This window comes from Salvia hispanica, chromosome 3 (assembly GCF_023119035.1).
Source record: "Salvia hispanica cultivar TCC Black 2014 chromosome 3, UniMelb_Shisp_WGS_1.0, whole genome shotgun sequence".
Taxonomy (NCBI): domain Eukaryota; kingdom Viridiplantae; phylum Streptophyta; class Magnoliopsida; order Lamiales; family Lamiaceae; genus Salvia; species Salvia hispanica.
Genome location: NC_062967.1, coordinates 1174996 through 1192980, shown reverse-complemented (window position 1 = coordinate 1192980; position 17985 = coordinate 1174996). Strand labels below are relative to the sequence as shown.

At 35.7% G+C, this 17985-nt stretch overlaps 3 protein-coding genes across 5 annotated transcripts; 2 read left to right on the top strand and 1 right to left on the bottom strand.

Annotated features, from left to right (window-relative positions):
• Positions 1-49: 49 nt before the first annotated feature.
• On the top strand, positions 50-5426 carry LOC125212530 (beta-hexosaminidase 3-like). Of its 3 annotated transcripts, XM_048112729.1 has the most exons (16): positions 50-396; positions 514-559; positions 883-1232; positions 1400-1474; positions 1591-1626; positions 2011-2122; positions 2314-2384; positions 2711-2841; positions 2926-2991; positions 3344-3444; positions 3547-3606; positions 3710-3743; positions 3874-3972; positions 4117-4176; positions 4572-4819; positions 5118-5426. In XM_048112729.1, exons 3-16 carry the CDS (start codon positions 891-893, stop codon positions 5282-5284), a joined length of 1602 nt encoding a protein of 533 aa, XP_047968686.1. In that variant the 5' UTR covers positions 50-396; positions 514-559; positions 883-890; the 3' UTR covers positions 5285-5426. The 3 variants fall into 3 exon arrangements, with proteins under 3 accessions (XP_047968686.1, XP_047968687.1, XP_047968685.1); XM_048112730.1 differs by having other exon boundaries at positions 50-559; positions 883-1205; XM_048112728.1 differs by having other exon boundaries at positions 50-559.
• A 69-nt stretch (positions 5427-5495) lies between these two features.
• On the bottom strand, positions 5496-10705 carry LOC125213330 (endoglucanase 12). Its single transcript, XM_048113813.1, has 6 exons — positions 10634-10705; positions 9992-10459; positions 7482-7789; positions 6536-7133; positions 6221-6393; positions 5496-6033 (listed from the first exon to the last, which is right to left on the bottom strand). Exons 2-6 carry the CDS (start codon positions 10368-10370, stop codon positions 5632-5634), a joined length of 1860 nt encoding a protein of 619 aa, XP_047969770.1. The 5' UTR covers positions 10371-10459; positions 10634-10705; the 3' UTR covers positions 5496-5631.
• A 3961-nt stretch (positions 10706-14666) lies between these two features.
• Positions 14667-17868, top strand: LOC125213331 (protease Do-like 10, mitochondrial). Its single transcript, XM_048113814.1, has 8 exons — positions 14667-15152; positions 15486-15731; positions 16029-16224; positions 16373-16632; positions 16775-16902; positions 17100-17303; positions 17402-17452; positions 17537-17868. Exons 1-8 carry the CDS (start codon positions 14720-14722, stop codon positions 17771-17773), a joined length of 1755 nt encoding a protein of 584 aa, XP_047969771.1. The 5' UTR covers positions 14667-14719; the 3' UTR covers positions 17774-17868.
• The last annotated feature ends 117 nt before the right edge of the window (positions 17869-17985 follow it).

The window sequence follows — 17985 nt, the reverse complement described above, 5'->3', positions numbered from 1 at the left end:
ACAGGCCTAATACTAACGTAACATTTCTATAATATATAGAGACATTATGATTTTTAGAACATTTGCACTCCAATTGATTTTGATCAAAACTATGTGTCTATGTCAATAAATTGTTTCTTTTTCCAATTTTCAGTTGTAATTTTTTTTAAAGCATTTTAGATGAATAAAAATAAAAAATAAAGGGAACCTCATATTTTTGAAAAGGCAATTATTTAAAAATGAAATAAAATTAATTAATGAATATATTACTGTTATAGCGGTTGAGACATAAAGGCGGGGAGCCTTTGTTATTTGAACTGAATTCAGCACCAGAAAAGCAAAAATCACTCTCATGGAGGAGAGAGAAAGCCCAAATATCACACACATCACACGCACTGAATGTGAATAATTTAATCTGTATGTTTTGATTCATCGCATAATTTTTGGAATTAGGTTTGAAAAAATCTATGGTTACTTCACCCATAATGCGTTTGCGATATTGCCTCACCGAATCAAACAATTTGCTTCTTTTAGCTCTGCTTCAAAACCTCAAGGAAAGAAGTTCGGTGGAATTTGACAGGTAATTTTTTAATCTCTGGAGCTGTGGATGAATTATTCTTGTATCTACATTTTAATTGATGTTTTAAATGGCTTTTGATTGGTGAGAAAAAAATGATGATTCTTTAGATTGTTTGCATCCAATTACGTCAATTAGGGCATCATTCGGTTAAGCCGCATATATATTTTAACTGGTTTAGAGGTAGTATTCTTAGTTATGTGCAAAATCAGAATTGAACGAGGAAATTTGTGTATTTAGGAGTAATTACCATTTCACAAATGTTGCATCTTCAAATATTTGAAGCACATATACAAAGCTAGGCTTATATTCCTGTTTTTTGGCAGTTTCTAGGATGTTAAGGATGGGAAGAACGAGGCTAAAAATTGAGTACATTTGGTACTTGGTGTGTTTTTTGGCCATACCATGTGATGCAGATGATAAAAATGAGATCAATATATGGCCGATGCCAGTTTCTGTGAGCTTTGGCTCTGGAAATCTCCATCTCAGCAATGATTTCGAGCTCATAACCAAAGGAAGCAAGTTTGCTGATGCTTCTGGGATTCTCAAAGAGGCGTTCTTTAGAACAATTGATATCGTCAGATCAAGTCATGTTGTTGAATTAGATACTTCCAAGATCAATCCTTCCTTCGTGCTCAAAGGAATTCATGTAATTATTTCATCTCCTTCTGATGAGGTACATGATGTCTGCCTTGAACTCTCGACTAGAATTACTGCCTTGAACAAGTCCCATATTTCCAGTGCTCAGATTTGAATCAAAAGGAATTACTGTTTTCTATCTAATTTGAACTCAAATTTTTTCAACAACAATTCTTAAATCTAATGTAACCTTTGTTTTGTCAGTTGCAATATGGCATTGATGAGTCATACAAGCTGAATATCCCTGCTCATGGAAAACCAGTTTATGCCTACATTGAGGTGAGTGCAGCTAAGTTGACAGAAAATCTCATATCCCTAGATATTGAAAATGCCTGACTTGTATTAGTATACCTCCCTGCAACATAATTTTCTTCTTTCCAAATGATTTTTGTCAGGCTAAAACTGTTTATGGAGCTTTGCATGGGCTGCAGGTTTGAATATTTCTTTTCAACAAAATACCTTATTATGTCACAATGTTTGATCCCTTCTTCAGTAATGACACTTTTTAATTTTTGGAAAATTTGTTCACAACATTTCAATATTTATTAACAATGTCAAGAATCTGAATTCTGGCTTCCTGACATTCATTTGGCGCATAGGGTCTCATGTGGAAGGCTACATATTGTTCAAAAAAAGTAGAAACATTGTATATCAATTTTCCAAAAATTTTAGTGTGACATTATCTGAAAAAAGGTCAAACCTTGTGACATAAATGGTATTTTCCCTTTCTTTTCTCCAATCCTCGAGAAAATTACTTAATAAAACCCAATGAGGGTAAATGACTAATGCCAAAAATGATCTGTTTCATGCGCCAGACGTTTAGCCAAATCTGTAGCTATAGCATTTCATCAAGAGGGATTTTGGTCCATCAAGTTCCATGGATTATTGCTGATCAGCCAAGGTTCTCGTATCGAGGCCTTTTGATCGGTAAGATTCTCCCTCTTATTTGCTTTGGTGATAAAGATTTAATAATTATTTATAAATCTATTTTTGGACTTAACTCTGATTGAGCTATATGTATCCTACCTTAAGTTTTTGTTAAAATTCAATTCTGTAGTTGATTTTCAATTTCTTGTAAAGTGAAGTTGATCTTCTATATTATTTTGGCGGTGTTTCAGATACAGCCAGACATTATCAGCCCTTACAAATGATAAAGAAAATTATTGATGCAATGGCTTATACTAAACTGGTTGGTAACACAAACTTTTTATTTGTTTTTATATTCGCATTACTATCTATGAGTAAGATGCATCTATAGTCAAACTTGTTATGAGGGCCTAGAAATGGTCATCTTGAAATTCAGAAAGAATTTGAGCTCATGATATATTATAAGGATATAGTGATACACAGCGAAATTTACAAACACTTTGGTATTTAGAATATAAATAGAATATAAACCACCACCAAATTTTACTAGATAAATATGCCTCTCAAGTGTTTGTGATATACCTCAAACCTGTGATTATCATATCTAAGTCTCTATATTTTGTTGAGTCGGCTTGTTTTATATAACAGAACGTGCTGCATTGGCATATCGTGGATAAACAATCTTTTCCTCTTGAGATTCCATCATATCCAAAGTTGTGGGATGGCTCTTTTACAATTTTTGAACGCTACACAGTTGCTGATGCTGCAGAGATTGTGAGGCAAGTAGTTCGATATCATATCTAATAACCTTCACAAGTTCTAAATAAATATATTTGATTTCTGGCTCTTCACATTTATTTCAGTTATGCTAAGAAACGCGGGATTAATGTGTTGGCTGAAATCGATGTTCCTGGCCATGCTGAATCCTGGTATTTTGCTCATGTTCTCAACTTAGTAGATATTTAATGATTGGATCTTCTTCACTAATTTGGAATTTGCATTGACTTTCTTTCATTGTTATTTCTGTTGTTATCTGTCGAAAATAACATAACATTTTATCAAATTTGCAAATATCACAGTGCTGTTAAAATGTTGCAATCTTAACACCAGTTCTTGTATCATTTTTATGGCAATTACAACCCACCCCCAAATTTTCAACAAGACACTACATTGTTTCATTGATAAAACGACCCCATTAGTGGTATATATGATACAAACTGTGTTATATTCGACAATTTACCCTTCATATTACTCCACAAACTTAAGTATATTTACTTTTAGGGGGGTTGGATATCCTTCTCTGCGGCCTTCAGAAAATTGCACGGGGCCACTTGATGTTAGTAATGATTTTACCTTCAAATTAATTGATGGAATTCTTTCGGGTATTTCCATCTAATTTATGCTATAATAACTTCTAGTTGCTTCCTCCGAATATCTTTTGATTAATGAACATTCATCATTTTTTAATTTTTATTGTTCTTCAGATTTTAGTAAGATCTTCAAGTTTAAATTTATTCACCTCGGAGGCGATGAAGTCGATACTAGTAAGATTTATTCAGCTTATTATATAGTATACTAGTTTTCTTAAAAATATTCTGTTTTATTTGTATAGTCTGTCTTTCACTCACAACTTTATTACAATTTCAGGTTGCTGGATCATAACTCCTCATGTGAAAAGTTGGTAATTATTTTGTTTCATATCTAAAACTTTTGCAAAAAAAAAAACTATTTTCTGATATATTCACTTTATTTCCAGAAAAATGTATCAAAATCATAAGGGCGTCTCGTAATATATCTTCTGTGATACACAGGTTACAAAAGCAAGGGATTGATGACTCAGATGCTTATCAGTATTTCGTGTTGCGAGTGCAAAAACTGGCATTGTCCCATGGCTATGAAATAATTAACTGGTACGAAAATTTATTCATGATTTTTATGTATCTATAAATTTGATTATTTTGGTCATAATTTCATGAATATAGGCAGATCTATCGTATGTATGTATATACAATATTTTGTTATGCATTAATAAAACAGTTTCTCCATTGTCGCAGGGAAGAAGCTTTCAATGACTTTGGAAGTAAGTTGAACCCCCAAACCGTGGTACATAATTGGTAAGTGAGTGACAATTATATTTCATAAGTATATGGTTTATATTAAAAGAAGTTTTTTTATTTTATTTTATTGGTCTTCACGTGATCGAATAATGTGAAAAACTTGCATGAACTTCTAACAGACTTAACTTCTAAATAAAGGTGAGAGTTATGAACAAAAAAAAAAAGATACAATTGCTCTGCATATAGCTGAGAGTTCCTATAACAACTCTGAACTCTCAAGTACTCCCTCCGTTCCAATGAAAATGTTCACATTCTTGAATAACACGGGATTTTAGGTGGAGTTGTTAGATGCATTAAAGTAGAGAGAAGAAGGTAGTTATGGTTTTAACGAGGAGAGAATAGATAAATTTTATTACTATAAATTTTAGTTAATGTGATTATGCGTGGTGCAGGATTGGGGGAGGTGTTGCTGAAAAGATTGTTAAAACAGGACTGCGCTGTATAGTGAGCAACCAAGACAAATGGTACTTGGACCACTACATTCGTTGGCAAGATTTCTACTCCAACGAGCCACTCGAAAACATCACAAACCACGAGTTGCACAGTCGTGTCCTTGGTGGCGAGGTGTGCATGTGGGGCGAGCTAATTGACGCCGGTGATATCGAACAGATGGTGTGGCCCCGGGCTGCTGCAGCTGCTGGTAATTTCAATCTGGATCAAATTGAATTGCTAACTTTGTTTTTGAAAAATGGTTCAAATAGGTTTAATACAGGAGAAAATTATGCACATGTAGATAAAAATGTGAGATGATGAAAGTAGATCTGATTCTAAATATATCCTCTCTTAACAAACACTCTCTAGAAACACTTCTATTTTTAGAATCTCTCTCTGTAAATCGAAAGTGGAAATTATTTTCCTTTCCGTTCACTCAGATTTCTTTTGTTCTATGGATTTTACAAGAATGGAGTTTCTTACACTATTTTATTTCCTGTTTGTAGAGAGGATGTGGACAAGCTATGACAAGCTTGCCAAGGATCCAAGTGATGTAAGGGGCCGATTGTCGCATTTTAGGTGTCTGCTGAATCAAAGGGGCGTAGCTTCTAGTCCGTTGGAAGGATTAGGCAAAACGAGACCGTATGGGCCTGGTTCTTGTTACATGAAATGATATAGTAGCAGCAGTTGTGGATTTTTCTTCAAAAGATAAATAATCATCTAAATTACTGATCTAGGCATTGAAACTATGTTACTTTGCTTATAATTTTGATCCCTATCAATTTAACAATGAAAATAGATTCATATTTGTACAATGATGGATTCAAGTGGAGCCGGTGGTTTTAAGAAATGCAAATAAATGCGAGTAAAAGTGAAATGAGACGTGAAAACATGAAAAGAGTATATATTTAGAAAATATATATATTAAAAGAATTAAGTTTAACAGAAAACATAATTAACAATATAGATTACAAAAAAACATCAAACTGCATGCAGTAATATTCAACTAAAATACACATTCTACGGCTTCCACGGCGGCGGCGGAGGTGGGCTGACCGGGTACAGCGGCGGCACAGCCGCGAAAATCGAGTTCTTGTCTATCCCGACCCCTCCGCTGGTCGTGAGAGAAACAAGCGCGGCGACGAGCCCGGCGTTGCCAGCGAGCGTGGGCTCGGTGTAGCTGTAGTTAGACCGGACGTCTTTGAACTTGTCGAAGCGGTCGGGGCCGCCGACCATGGCGCCGGTGATGTTGTGGGGATTGGGAGTCTTGGCGTCGCGCCACCGAAACCCGCCGCTGCAGGAGTACTTGGTTCTGTCTTTAGGGATGGAGGCGGCGCGGTGGTGGACTTGCCTAGGGAATTTTTTACCAAATCCAACTACGTAACTCATCTTTGCAGGGTTGTCACCTAATATGTAATTTATCTATTTGCAAAAAATGAGAAATTGGGTTAGCATCTAATTTTTAAATCTAGAATCATACTCTATTTGTTTAGCTATCAATTTTTATATCTTAGTTATCATATTATTAGTAAAATGCACGAAAAAACAATTTATAATGTGGGCTAAACGAGAATGGTGCACATATAAAGAACGTCTAGAGTGGCGTTACCTGAGAAGTTGCGAAATCTTTGAGCACACTGATTGGCATAAAATTGGATCCACAATACCAGCCAGGAACTCCAGTTTCATTGAGGTAATCAGCAAAAATCGATGCCAAAAACGCTGCATTTGCTATATATTGCAAATTCTGTGCCTTCCCATGATTTAGTTGTATCATTCCTCCTATAAATATATGGCCATAATTTTAATTTATATCAAAATAAAGAAGTACTATTTCTTAAGCTCTGTAGATTAATGTATTAAAACGAATTAAACACTATTTAGTGCACAAATATTGATAAATTAAACACAATAAAGATCATACCTTGGGTGAAATTGAAAACGTTGTACCTCTTCAAGTAAGAACACATAGTAAGGCCAGTCACATTATGATACATCTTCAGCATATCCTCATACGGATACCCCGGGTTCAAGAACAGCCTCGCCCTCACCAGCACCAGCATCGCCGCCGGCAGCTTGTTATCCCAGCTCAACACGCTCAAATCCGGAATCATATAAAACGCCCTCGAATTGCTCGACATCCCGGGATTCGTCGCCAGCGCCAGGTACGAGCTGTTCCCCGTGGCGTAGAACAGCCACGCCGAGCCCCACATGTACTCGTCGTAGTACCCAGTCGAGTTGTAGTAGGGCTCGATGAACGGGTTGCCCCTCGAGTAGCGGTTGCGCCGGCCCCCGTCCCGGGCGAAGGCGAACACGGTCTCTGCCCCCTTGCGGAGCTTCTTGGAGTAGGCGTTGTTGTCGCGGAAGAGGATGGAGGCGGCCGCCATGGCCGCCGCCATCTCGCCGGCTAGCTCCGGCCCGGTCGTCGTGGTCTGGACCGGGCGGTCGTAGTCCATGTCCTCGGGACGTTGCCAGCACGTGTGGTCGTCGGGCGTGGTGGAGCCGTTTTGGGACCCGCCGACCTGAATGATTAGGCACGTGAGATTTAAGTCATGATGACAATAAATAAGTCTCTTCGTCCCATGGCAAGTGAATCATACTTTCATTGGAAATGTCACAAAAATTAACCTTTCACTAAATTAACTTATCCAGAGATTGCATGAGATTAAATTGATCCGAGATTAATATTGCCAAGGCCCAAACTCACCAGACAAGATTAATATGACGTGTCATTGTTCCAAAATTAATCTCGGTTCAATTTAATCTCATGCAAACTGAAAACAAGTAAATTTAAATAAATTTATAAAATCAATTAAATACTATTTATATAACTCAATTTTATTTAATCCATCAAATCGAATAATATTCACCTGGCTGTAAATCTTGTCAATTTTGGTGGCGGAGGAATTGAAAGTGAGGAGCAAATAATCAGTGCCCCATTTGATGAGGTCTCTAACATGATTGTATTCTCCAATCTCACGGTATTTGTGTTCGTATTCAATAGCGCTCCAACTTAACATCGTCATAGCAAACGACATCGGAAAATGAAATTTGGAGTTGTCTCCGGCATCGTAGTATCCTCCCACTAACCCTCCTTTAACGTCCGATAAATCCGACCCGTCTTGTAACCCGGAATCCCCTCTCCATGGGATGCCGTTGCTCTTAGGCAATTTTCCAGCTACACATCCAAAAAAACATTAATGCTATAGTGATTATTTTAAATCTGGAAAATATAATGAGTGAAGTTAAAGTTGTTTTTTTTCTTAAATTGGAGATTTTGGAATTAAGTTAATATAATCAGCATGTTTTTTTTATTCTTGACATAATGATTGAGCAACGCTCTTGCGCACGTGCAGGGAGGTGCGGGTCAAACCCGACCCATGACATGTTAAAATAAGAAAATTTAAAAATATTAGAAAATCAGACGACCTGGCTTAGACGTAATCAATGATCTCACTTCCTAAACTTGATTAATTTAAAATAATAATCATTTTATTATCATATAAAATGGGCAATAAAATATGGACACAAATTAAAATCTTTCCCTAATCATGTCTAGCTTACTGTCAAATTAATTAAACATCGTGTCAGTTTTCCTAAACAATTCACTGAAAAAAATAATTGTAGATAAAGAAAAGGTGAAGATTTTGATTTTGGTTAATTTCATGCAAAGGGAAACTAATCCAAACGTGCCTAGCACGTTTGTAGTCTCATCTTTCTAATTTAATTAATAGCAATATGAGCGAAAATGAAATATTATAACCAAGTCAATGATTTTATCGAATTAAGGCTATTTCCATTCCGTGATTGCAGAATATTTAATTTAGTGTGACTTTTCCACTATTTCTCCACCACCTCACAATAGTTACTCACTAAATGCAAGTGCCAAAAAATGAATTTTATGGTTTTTTATTGTTGATTGATTTTGACCCTTTGTATGAAGTCATAAAGTAAAATTAATCATACATACTATTTCCCATCTACTACATAGGTAAAATTAAGCCTAAGTCAAACACTCCAATCACATTGAAACTTATTAAACATCTTAAATCTTTTATTACTACGTTTTACCTAGGGCTGGGGAAAAATACCGAAATACCGAAATACCGGCCTTATCGTACCGAAAAAATATCGAAAATACCGAATTTTCGGTATATCGTGACTTTCGGTATGGTATAATACCTTACCGAAAGATTCCGGTAAGGTAACGGTATGAATTTTCAAATACCGCGGTATACCGCTGCATACCGAAATTCGGTATATACCGTAAATTAAGGTATATACCGTAAATTAAGGTATATACCACAAAAATATAAACACAATTATATATAAAATATATTTTATATACTTTTAAATTATAAAATCTATTGTGAAATATAAATATAATTATGAATAAATTATATTTAATTTATTTTTAAAATTATAAATTATAAATAATATTTTAAAAACTCTAATTTTCTATTTTAATTGATGTTGAAAGTCAGGTATACCGCAAAAGTAAGGTATACCAAACTTCGGTACGGTATATACCGAAAATGAGGTACGGTATCGGTATAAAAATTTATCATACCGAAAATAAGGTATGCCGAAGTTCGGTATACCGAAAACTTTGATAAGGTAAAGGTATGACTTTTTCACATACCGTATTTACGGTAAGGTATACGGTATGGTGGTTTCGGTAAGGTATACCTTACCTACCCACCCCTAGTTTTACCACGACCCCTATAGATAAATCCGACGACTAATATTTCTGTCAGTAATAATCTACGAGAATAATATTGACGATATCATCTTATGCCAACATATTTTTAGCACGTTTGACCAGTATTCGACCCTTATAGATAAATCCGTCGACTAATATTTCTGTCAGCAATAATCTACGAGAATAATATTGACGATTCCATTTTACCATCGATAACTTTACATGCCAACATATTTTTAGCACGTTTGACCAGTTTTCGACCCTTATAGATAAATCCGACGACTAATATTCCTGTCAGTAATAATCTACGAGGACAATATTGACGATCTCATCTTACCATCGATAATTTTACATGCCAACATATTTTTAGCATATTTGACCAGTATTCGACCCTTATAGATAAAATCGACAGACTAATATTCCTATCAGTAATAATAATCTACGTGGACAATATTGACGATCTCATCTTACCATCAATAACTTTACATGCCAACATATTTTTAGCGTTTGATTACATGAGTTTTTATATCCATGTACAATTGCAATACCAATTAATTAATTTTGAAAATTTCCACATTTTTTCCAGTTTTCATAGAAAAACGTAATGAATTCATTCACTTGACTATAGAGCATAAATTCAAAAAAACGAGACGACTAATGAGAACAGAGAAAACGTACATTTTTGGGCGTTGAAGAAGAGCAGAGCCTTCCGGAGCGCCACCGTGTAGTTATCCGGCGGCGGCGGCGCTCGTTTATGCTTCGGTATCGCCTTCGCTATGATGATCGGGAGCCCGATCACGACGAACGCGATCAAAATCGACAGAATCGTCCATTTGAACACCTTCCGGCTGCACACGATGCATCCGAGATCGACGTATTTCTTCTGCTTCTTCTCCGGCGGCCCTAGCAGCCAGCTCTGCTGCGTCTGGTCCAAATTACCGTTGTACCCCTGGTTCGCCAGCGACGCTCTGTCCCAATCCAAATTATTCCTGCTTTTCTCGTCTTCGGCGGCCGAATCGGCCGCGATCTCCAGCGATCCTCCCCAGTGATTGTGCATTTTTCGGTTTTGGCGAAGAAATGTCGATTTGCTTTGGATTTATTGCGGCGAATGCGAATTCATGTGGAATTGGATTGAATTGGATTTACCTGGTCATTGTGATTAACTGATTATGAATGAAGGAATTGAATACAGGATTTATTGCGGTCAAATTGAATTCGTTTTTTGGATCAAAATGCAGTAAATTAACATTCATGCATATTGAGATCGTGTGAAGAAATGGAAAAGGTATAATTGCGCTATGAAATTTAAAATTGAATTACCTGCCAAAATCGGTGGCGAAATTCTTCAGCAGCTCTCTGCATCCGCCATTAGAGTATATCTCTCTGCTTCTATCTCTATCTCTGTAGTGTGTATGGGAAGTGTATAAATATATGTATAGATTGGAGAGAGAAGTTGACTTGGATTTTTCTTTTTCTATTTTAATTAATTTAAGCACTCTCTCGTTTTTTCGTGATAAAGCCATTTTTCCATTTCAGGAAGTTTCTTCATAGTTGCGTCATTTTCATATATGGTAAAAAAAAAATTCTCTCTTACTTTATTCTCGCTACTTTATTCACGTTATACTTTATTCTCTCTACCTTTTCGTCTCTCTTAGTATTTTTTATCTATTTATTTAACACGCTCAATATTTCTTTCTAAAACTCCGTGCCGAAAAGTTCCGCCTCAACTATGAAGAAACAGAGGGAGTAGTATAATTTTTTTCTGGGGGAAGAAGTTGATGGCTTAATTTTTCTCTTTGTTTGATGTGAAATTGAATAAATTAGAATTATATTAAATTAATTGGAAGATTTTGATCGTGTGAGATTGAGACAGAGTGAATGGGAGCTGTAGTTATGCTGTAATCTATAGAGAAATACATATAACGGTATAAGATCGTTTTCCATTAATTGTTTATTTAAGGAATTAATTTAACATGACTTTTTTAGGCTACTATTGTGGAACTTTCCTATCTTGTGAATTCATAATCCAGTTACCAATTAAAGGTAGTTTGTTAATCCAATTGTGTGAATAATTAATAAAGGAAAAAGTTAGATGGTTGATATAAAGCTCATTTTTATTTATAATTTTGTAATAATAGTAAGTGATTTTAATATAAAAACCAATAAGTCTTGGAACTAAATGCTGAATTGGAGCTCACATCAGAAAAGATTTATGAAATATGGGTTAATATAACATTATTTTGATTATATATGAGTAGGTATAATTAAATAATAGGAGTATTAACTTATTATCAATACATTATATCAAATTTAAGAGGTAATTAAGTCAAGTAAAAATATTAATTAAATAAATAATTAATTTGAAAATGACAATTAGATAATTTTCATTATGGACGGTTTCTATTAATTTGTAAATATACCAAACGCGTTTCATACGATATTTTATTTTATTTATTAATTTGAATTAGTAAAATGAGATTTGCTATATCAAATTGTATTTGACACGATTTACCATATACTACCATGATTATCTTTTCTTAATTAATTGAATTAGTTAATATAATTTACAATATTACTTTTTAATTATTGAGATAACCTATTTTACTCATTTTGTAACTTTATTTTTGTACTTTACCAATTTCAAATTAAAATTTATACAGTTGGCGGAGGAAAGGAGCAACATTTTTCATATATAAGAGATATATCACTATTCAAAATAAATTGGTTGTACAAATTCCAGTCATTGTTTCTATTTTCGCAAACAAATTACTCACAATATTATACTTGTGCAGGACAAGAGACATACATTAAATTACTTAATAGCTACAATCACCTATGGATTTTGTTTTAAAGCTTTTTTTTTACATAATAGTATTAGTGTTTTGATCAAATTGTCATTTTTCTCTGATCAGTTATTTTGGTCGATGGCATCGTATTATGTTGAAGCACGTGGATTATTTTAAATTTAATTAGGTAGGTAGCTTTGAATTAGGTGATTATTTATACAAAAAATGAAAATAGGAAAATGTAGACTTTATTAACCCTGATTGCTATATACACCTTGATGAGGGTTTAATAATTAAGATATATATAGAATTTAATACGCAATCGATTGCAAATGTATTATCGATTGTCATAAAACAAACTCTCATTTTCCTAGTTTTGATTAGTAAGTAATTAATTAGAGAATAATTACTAAAGTCATTGGGCTGTCGTTCATTTTATGTAGTTTATATGTCAAATCTAAGTCTATAACAACCTTATGTCGGTGCTTATTTTATATAGCGAGTGTGAAGTCATATTTATTAAATTATCAAAAAAATTCAATAATATCATTGACATAATCTTTTGGCTGATGCCCCATTTCACACTCAAACAAAGTTTTACTTTTTGAGAAATGCATGTATATGCTGATTTTTTAAATATATATTGTCAATGTTAGTGCAAGAGTTTGTTGTGATGGATACTTTCCAACTGAGATATTAGTTATAGTAATATATTTTACACGCTTTTAATGATATAATCCCAATAATTAAAAATATCATCCGGGATAGTCAATTGATTGAGAATGAAGAGATAAAAAGGCTTATTCTATAAAATATTGCCTTCCACATTTTCTTACCTTGTCTCCAAATTATATCGAGGGTTTGATAGATTAGTAGTCTAATACTGATAAAAGATTATGAATTCGATATTTCATTGAAAATAAAATATTCTAGGTGAAAAATAAATTTTGGTCTCATACATTTAGCTCTGTTTTTATTTATGGAACTGATTTTACTTATAAATACAAGAATAGATCAACAAAAATAAAAAAACAAAACTGGTATTTCAAAGATTGCAAAATATTTGAAATATATCGCACAACATAGATCGCATAGAGTCTTGGCCTTTTTACTGAGAATTATATAGGTAAAATCACATCGCAGGTATTATTTTTTAGCCAAGGCAACAAACCGACTTACATTAACACCTCAACAACCTAATGAACCACGAACAACACAAATAACACACCAACAACGATATCAAATAGATACCTCTCACACACACAACTCACAGACCTTCTCCTTCACCATCACCCCCGCCTCCTAGGCCTTCTCCTTCATTTTGTCGGGTCAATCTTATTTCAATTGGGTTTGACCCGCGCGCACTGTGACAATGCATCTCTCTAAAATATCATTGAAATTTAAATATGATACATTTAATTATGAAAAACATCCATAAGAGCATTAGCAATGGTTGGGCCTCTCCCATAGGGCCCTCCCATTCCACATCAGCTTTTGTTCAAAGGGCCTATCTCCCTGCAATGGAAGGACCCTCTCATAGGGCCCTCCCATTCCATTTCATTTCCACATCATCACCATTTTATTTTAATTTTTTAGCACTTCTATATTTAATATGTTATCAAATTAAATAAATTAGAAAAAAAAATATTAATACGCAAATCTTCGTTGTATTACAAAATTGGAAAATAGAATACAATGAGAAACAAATTTTACATAAAACTAAAAATAAAAATAAAGCATAAGTGCCTACCCCTCTGTCCCCAAATTTTACATAAAACTAAAAATAAAAATAAAGCACGCCCTACACGACTCGGTTTATGACTTCGTCGTTGGAATCGCTACCGGAAGACATTGATTAAATGTACTAGAGAGAGAAAATGTAGTGAAATAGAGAGAAGATAAGATGTTGGTGTGGAAAAGTGAAGAATGGTAGGTGTATTTATAGTGGAAGAAATGGAATAAAAAACAAAATAAAAAAAAATCAAAAAAAACAAAAAAAAAATTAGGTGAGAGGGCCGACCGGCGGCCCTTCCTCTATAGGGGGGCCCTTCTCAACGGCTAGGGCCGATATATATGCCATATAGGGGGGAGAGGGAGGGGGCGCTCAACGGCCCCTTTTCCACTATGGTGGGGCGATGGAGGCCGATGGGGAAGGCCTTCCCATCGGCCCTCCATTGCTAATACTCTAAACTTCGTATTATCTTTTTTATTGCTTCCACTTAATTAATGTTAGGAAGTAAATAATCATTAAAAAGAAGAAAAAATGCATTAAAAATTGAAAATTCCTTATTCTGAAAAATTTGCATGCCTCAGACCCATATTTTGAAAGGTCAGTGAAATTAATCCCTTATTTCGAAAGGTCAGCGAAATTGATCCCTTTTTCCGAATTCTCTCGAAACGGGAAGACAAAAGTAATTATTAGTATAATATAACTACCGACTATACTTTAAAATTTCACATTATTTGTGTTTTATAAATTTGTTAGTAGTAGTATTTAAAAATAAAATTCAATTGTAAATAGGATTATTTTATGTTTTCTACTATTTCTAAAATATTTTTTTTCTTTTACTAAACCCTGAAGCGGAGGTTCTACTGGTTGCCGCCTCCGCCCTAAAACACGATGCTAAAAATCCGATCAGCCGCCGCCGCCCGAGCGGCGGCCCGGCGGCTGAGGCCCTCCGCCAGCCGCAGTAGCAATACCGGAACTCCATTGAATAATTCAATTCATCCTCCGTTAGCCTCCCGAGCTAAGGCGCACTTCATCAATAGAAGTGGAGCTAGGGATTTTGTTTCTTCTTCGATTAGATTGTTCTCGACTTGCTCTATCTCCAATTCTAGCGCTAGCGTTGATAATGCTGACGCCGACTCCGAAGCAGACGCCGCGGCGGCAGCGGAGGCGGCTTACTTGTCAATGCGTAACGCGGCGATGGATGACGCGTTCCATGCGATCGAATTGGCGTTGGATTCGGTGGTGAAGATTTTCACGGTAGCGAGCAGTCCGAGCTATTTTCTGCCTTGGCAGAACAAGTCTCAGCGGGAATCCATGGGCTCTGGTAATTGATTGTTTTGCTCTGTATCTCATTTAGTGCAATGCAGTTCATTCACATAAACCTAATTTTTTGGTGAAATGTATTTAGTAATTAATTTGAACCTGATATCGTTTTAATCGAATGATGGCAGCATGAATAGAAAGCTGAAGCGTTTTAATTATTCAGTTTTGATGGAATGTGATGAATTTATGGTTGTAGCAGTTGTAGGTCGATATCGAGATACAGTTCCGAGGTTCTGTTGTTTTAAGTTACTTGTGCTGTTTTTTAGTATGATGGAATGGTGGATTAGCTTTATCTTGATGATGAGGATATGGCATTTCAATGATTTTACTGCAGGATTTGTTATTTCGGGAAGGAGAATCCTGACCAATGCCCACGTTGTGGCGGATCATACTTTTGTGCTTGTGAGAAAGCACGGCTCTCCTGCCAAATATAGAGCACTTGTCCAGGCTGTTGGTCATGAATGTGATCTGGCTATCCTTATGGTCGAAAGTGAAGAGTTCTGGGAAGGGGTGAACTGTTTGGAGCTTGGCGATGTTCCCTTCCTCCAAGAGTCCGTTGCAGTTGTCGGTTATCCACAAGGTAACGTGCATTTACTTCCTGTAGGCATTGCATTGGATATTCGTTATCTCGTCCTGAATGAGGAAGATTCCCTTGATGATAGACTGCACTTTGTATGTCTAGAATTAATCTGAAAACTGAGGCCATAACTCTACCTCCATTTCGTATTTTGTTAAAATCAAGTTTTGCTTTCTCATGAACTGTTATCATGGTTGTAAATTATTGTGTAATGAAATATTATTATTGTGTAAAAGATTAAAATTATCTGTTTTCGCTAACTTTACTTTAAAACTCCCTGCAACGGGCACCTGTTTGCAGGTGGCGACAACATTTCTGTCACCAAGGGGGTTGTCTCTAGGGTTGAACCAACTCAATACGTGCATGGCGCAACCCAGCTGTTGGCAATACAGATTGACGCAGCTATAAATCCTGGCAACAGTGGAGGCCCAGCAATAATGGGTGACAAAGTTGCAGGAGTAGCATTTCAAAATCTTTCTAATGCAGAGAATATTGGGTAAACACGCGAATACTGTCTATTGAAATTTATCTGGCGTACATAATGAGTGCCGAAGAGTGTAGCTAGAATCGCATCACTCAGCAGCGCTGCATTTTACACTTTATTCGGGGAAGGCCAATTTGTTTAATTAGAGAACTATTTGCAGTTATATTATTCCCGTACCTGTGATAAAGCGTTTCATTGAGGGTGTTGAAGAAACTGGTGATTATGTTGGATTCTGCTCCATGGGTTTGTCTTGCCAGGCTACTGAGAATGCCCAACTACGGGAACACTTCAAAATGCGTCCTGGCATAACTGGGGTGCTTGTGAATCGGATCAACCCAATATCTGATGCGTACAGGGTTCTCAAAAAGGATGATATCATACTTTCATTTGATGGTGTGCCGATAGCTAATGATGGATCAGGTCACCATTTAACTTGTCTATTTTCAGTCTTCTCTCTGATTTTTCTTTTGCAGTTGCCTCAACTTTTCTGATTGCTTAGCTGTCATTGTATAATTGGTTGCATATCCATTCTCTTAATGTACTGCCTGGTTTATTTTTACAGTTTCCTTTCGGAATAGAGAGCGAATAACATTCGATCATTTAGTCTCCATGAAGAAACCTGATGATACTGCTCAAGTTAAAGTATTGAGAGATGGTGAAGAGCATGAGTTCACCGTTGCCCTTCGTCCAGTAAGTAGATTATTTCCTTTGTTTCTTGTGCTCTTCAAAGGCGAATCGACAGGAAAAATAAATTTTGAATCGTCAATTGTTTTTGCATATTTCTATCATAAGAAATTTCATGCTTTATTTTGTTTGGAATGCATCTGTCATACCATACAACCGTGTATCCTCGTTTGATTTCGGTCATATTTTTTTGTCGCACGCAGCTACAGCCTCTTGTTCCTGTCCATCAATTCGATCAGCTACCAAGTTATTTCATTTTTGCCGGTCTTGTCTTTGTTCCCTTGACACAACCGTATCTTCATGAGTACGGAGAAGATTGGTACAATACATCACCCCGTCGGTTGTGTGAACGAGCTCTGAAAGAACTTCCGCAGAAAGATGGCCAACAGTTTGTCATCCTCTCTCAGGTACCCCTGTTTTCTTCTTATTTGTGAGTTATATGTGCAAACACTACTATTTTGTACAATGTGATATACTCTGTCCTTGAACTTTGAATATGATGCAGGTACTCGTGGACGACATCAACACGGGCTACGAGCGGCTTGCTGAGTTTCAGGTATTCTCCACCCACCATCAGTATTCAAGCATATAAGATTGGTCTGTTTGCAAATACTGTTACAGTAATAGAGTGATTTTGCAGGTGAAGAAGGTCAACGGAATCGAAGTCGACAACTTGAAACATCTACGCCAGCTAGTAGAAGACGGTAGCAGTGAGAATATCAGATTCGATTTGGATGATGAGAGAGTGATTGTGTTGAACTACGAGAAGGCGAGAATAGCCACATCGCGTATACTAAATCGCCATAGAATTCCATCTGCCACATCGGCCGACCTCATCGACGACCACCAAACTGTATCTGATATTCAGCTTCCTTGATCCAAGTGAGCTTCCTATTTTTTCGTGTATTATTACAATTTTTATCCTGACATCAACTATTTCCTTCTCTTTACTTCAATTCGAGTTTCAGTACACATTGATTTTGTTATCTATTTAATAAAAAAAAAAAAACAGAACCGCTGAAGAATTTGCATCGAATATGAGAAGAAAATGAGAAAGTTTTATGTATATAAAGCTGTATAGATAGTTAT

Excerpts from the sequence above, each read along its gene's own strand:
- LOC125212530 (XM_048112729.1), top strand. The coding sequence starts at position 891 with ATGTTAAGGATGGGAAGAACGAGGCTAAAAATTGAGTACATTTGGTAC. Across the intron at positions 3,744-3,873 it reads ACTCCTCATGTGAAAAGTTG|GTTACAAAAGCAAGGGATTG; the intron begins GTAATTATTTTG and ends TGTGATACACAG. Across the intron at positions 4,177-4,571 it reads CAAACCGTGGTACATAATTG|GATTGGGGGAGGTGTTGCTG; the intron begins GTAAGTGAGTGA and ends TGCGTGGTGCAG.
- LOC125213330 (XM_048113813.1), bottom strand. The coding sequence starts at position 10,370 with ATGCACAATCACTGGGGAGGATCGCTGGAGATCGCGGCCGATTCGGCC. Across the intron at positions 7,790-9,991 it reads CTTCTTCAACGCCCAAAAAT|CTGGAAAATTGCCTAAGAGC; the intron begins GTACGTTTTCTC and ends TTGGATGTGTAG. Across the intron at positions 6,394-6,535 it reads CGTTTTCAATTTCACCCAAG|GAGGAATGATACAACTAAAT; the intron begins GTATGATCTTTA and ends ATATATTTATAG.
- LOC125213331 (XM_048113814.1), top strand. The coding sequence starts at position 14,720 with ATGCTAAAAATCCGATCAGCCGCCGCCGCCCGAGCGGCGGCCCGGCGG. Across the intron at positions 15,153-15,485 it reads GCGGGAATCCATGGGCTCTG|GATTTGTTATTTCGGGAAGG; the intron begins GTAATTGATTGT and ends ATTTTACTGCAG. Across the intron at positions 16,225-16,372 it reads TCTAATGCAGAGAATATTGG|TTATATTATTCCCGTACCTG; the intron begins GTAAACACGCGA and ends AACTATTTGCAG.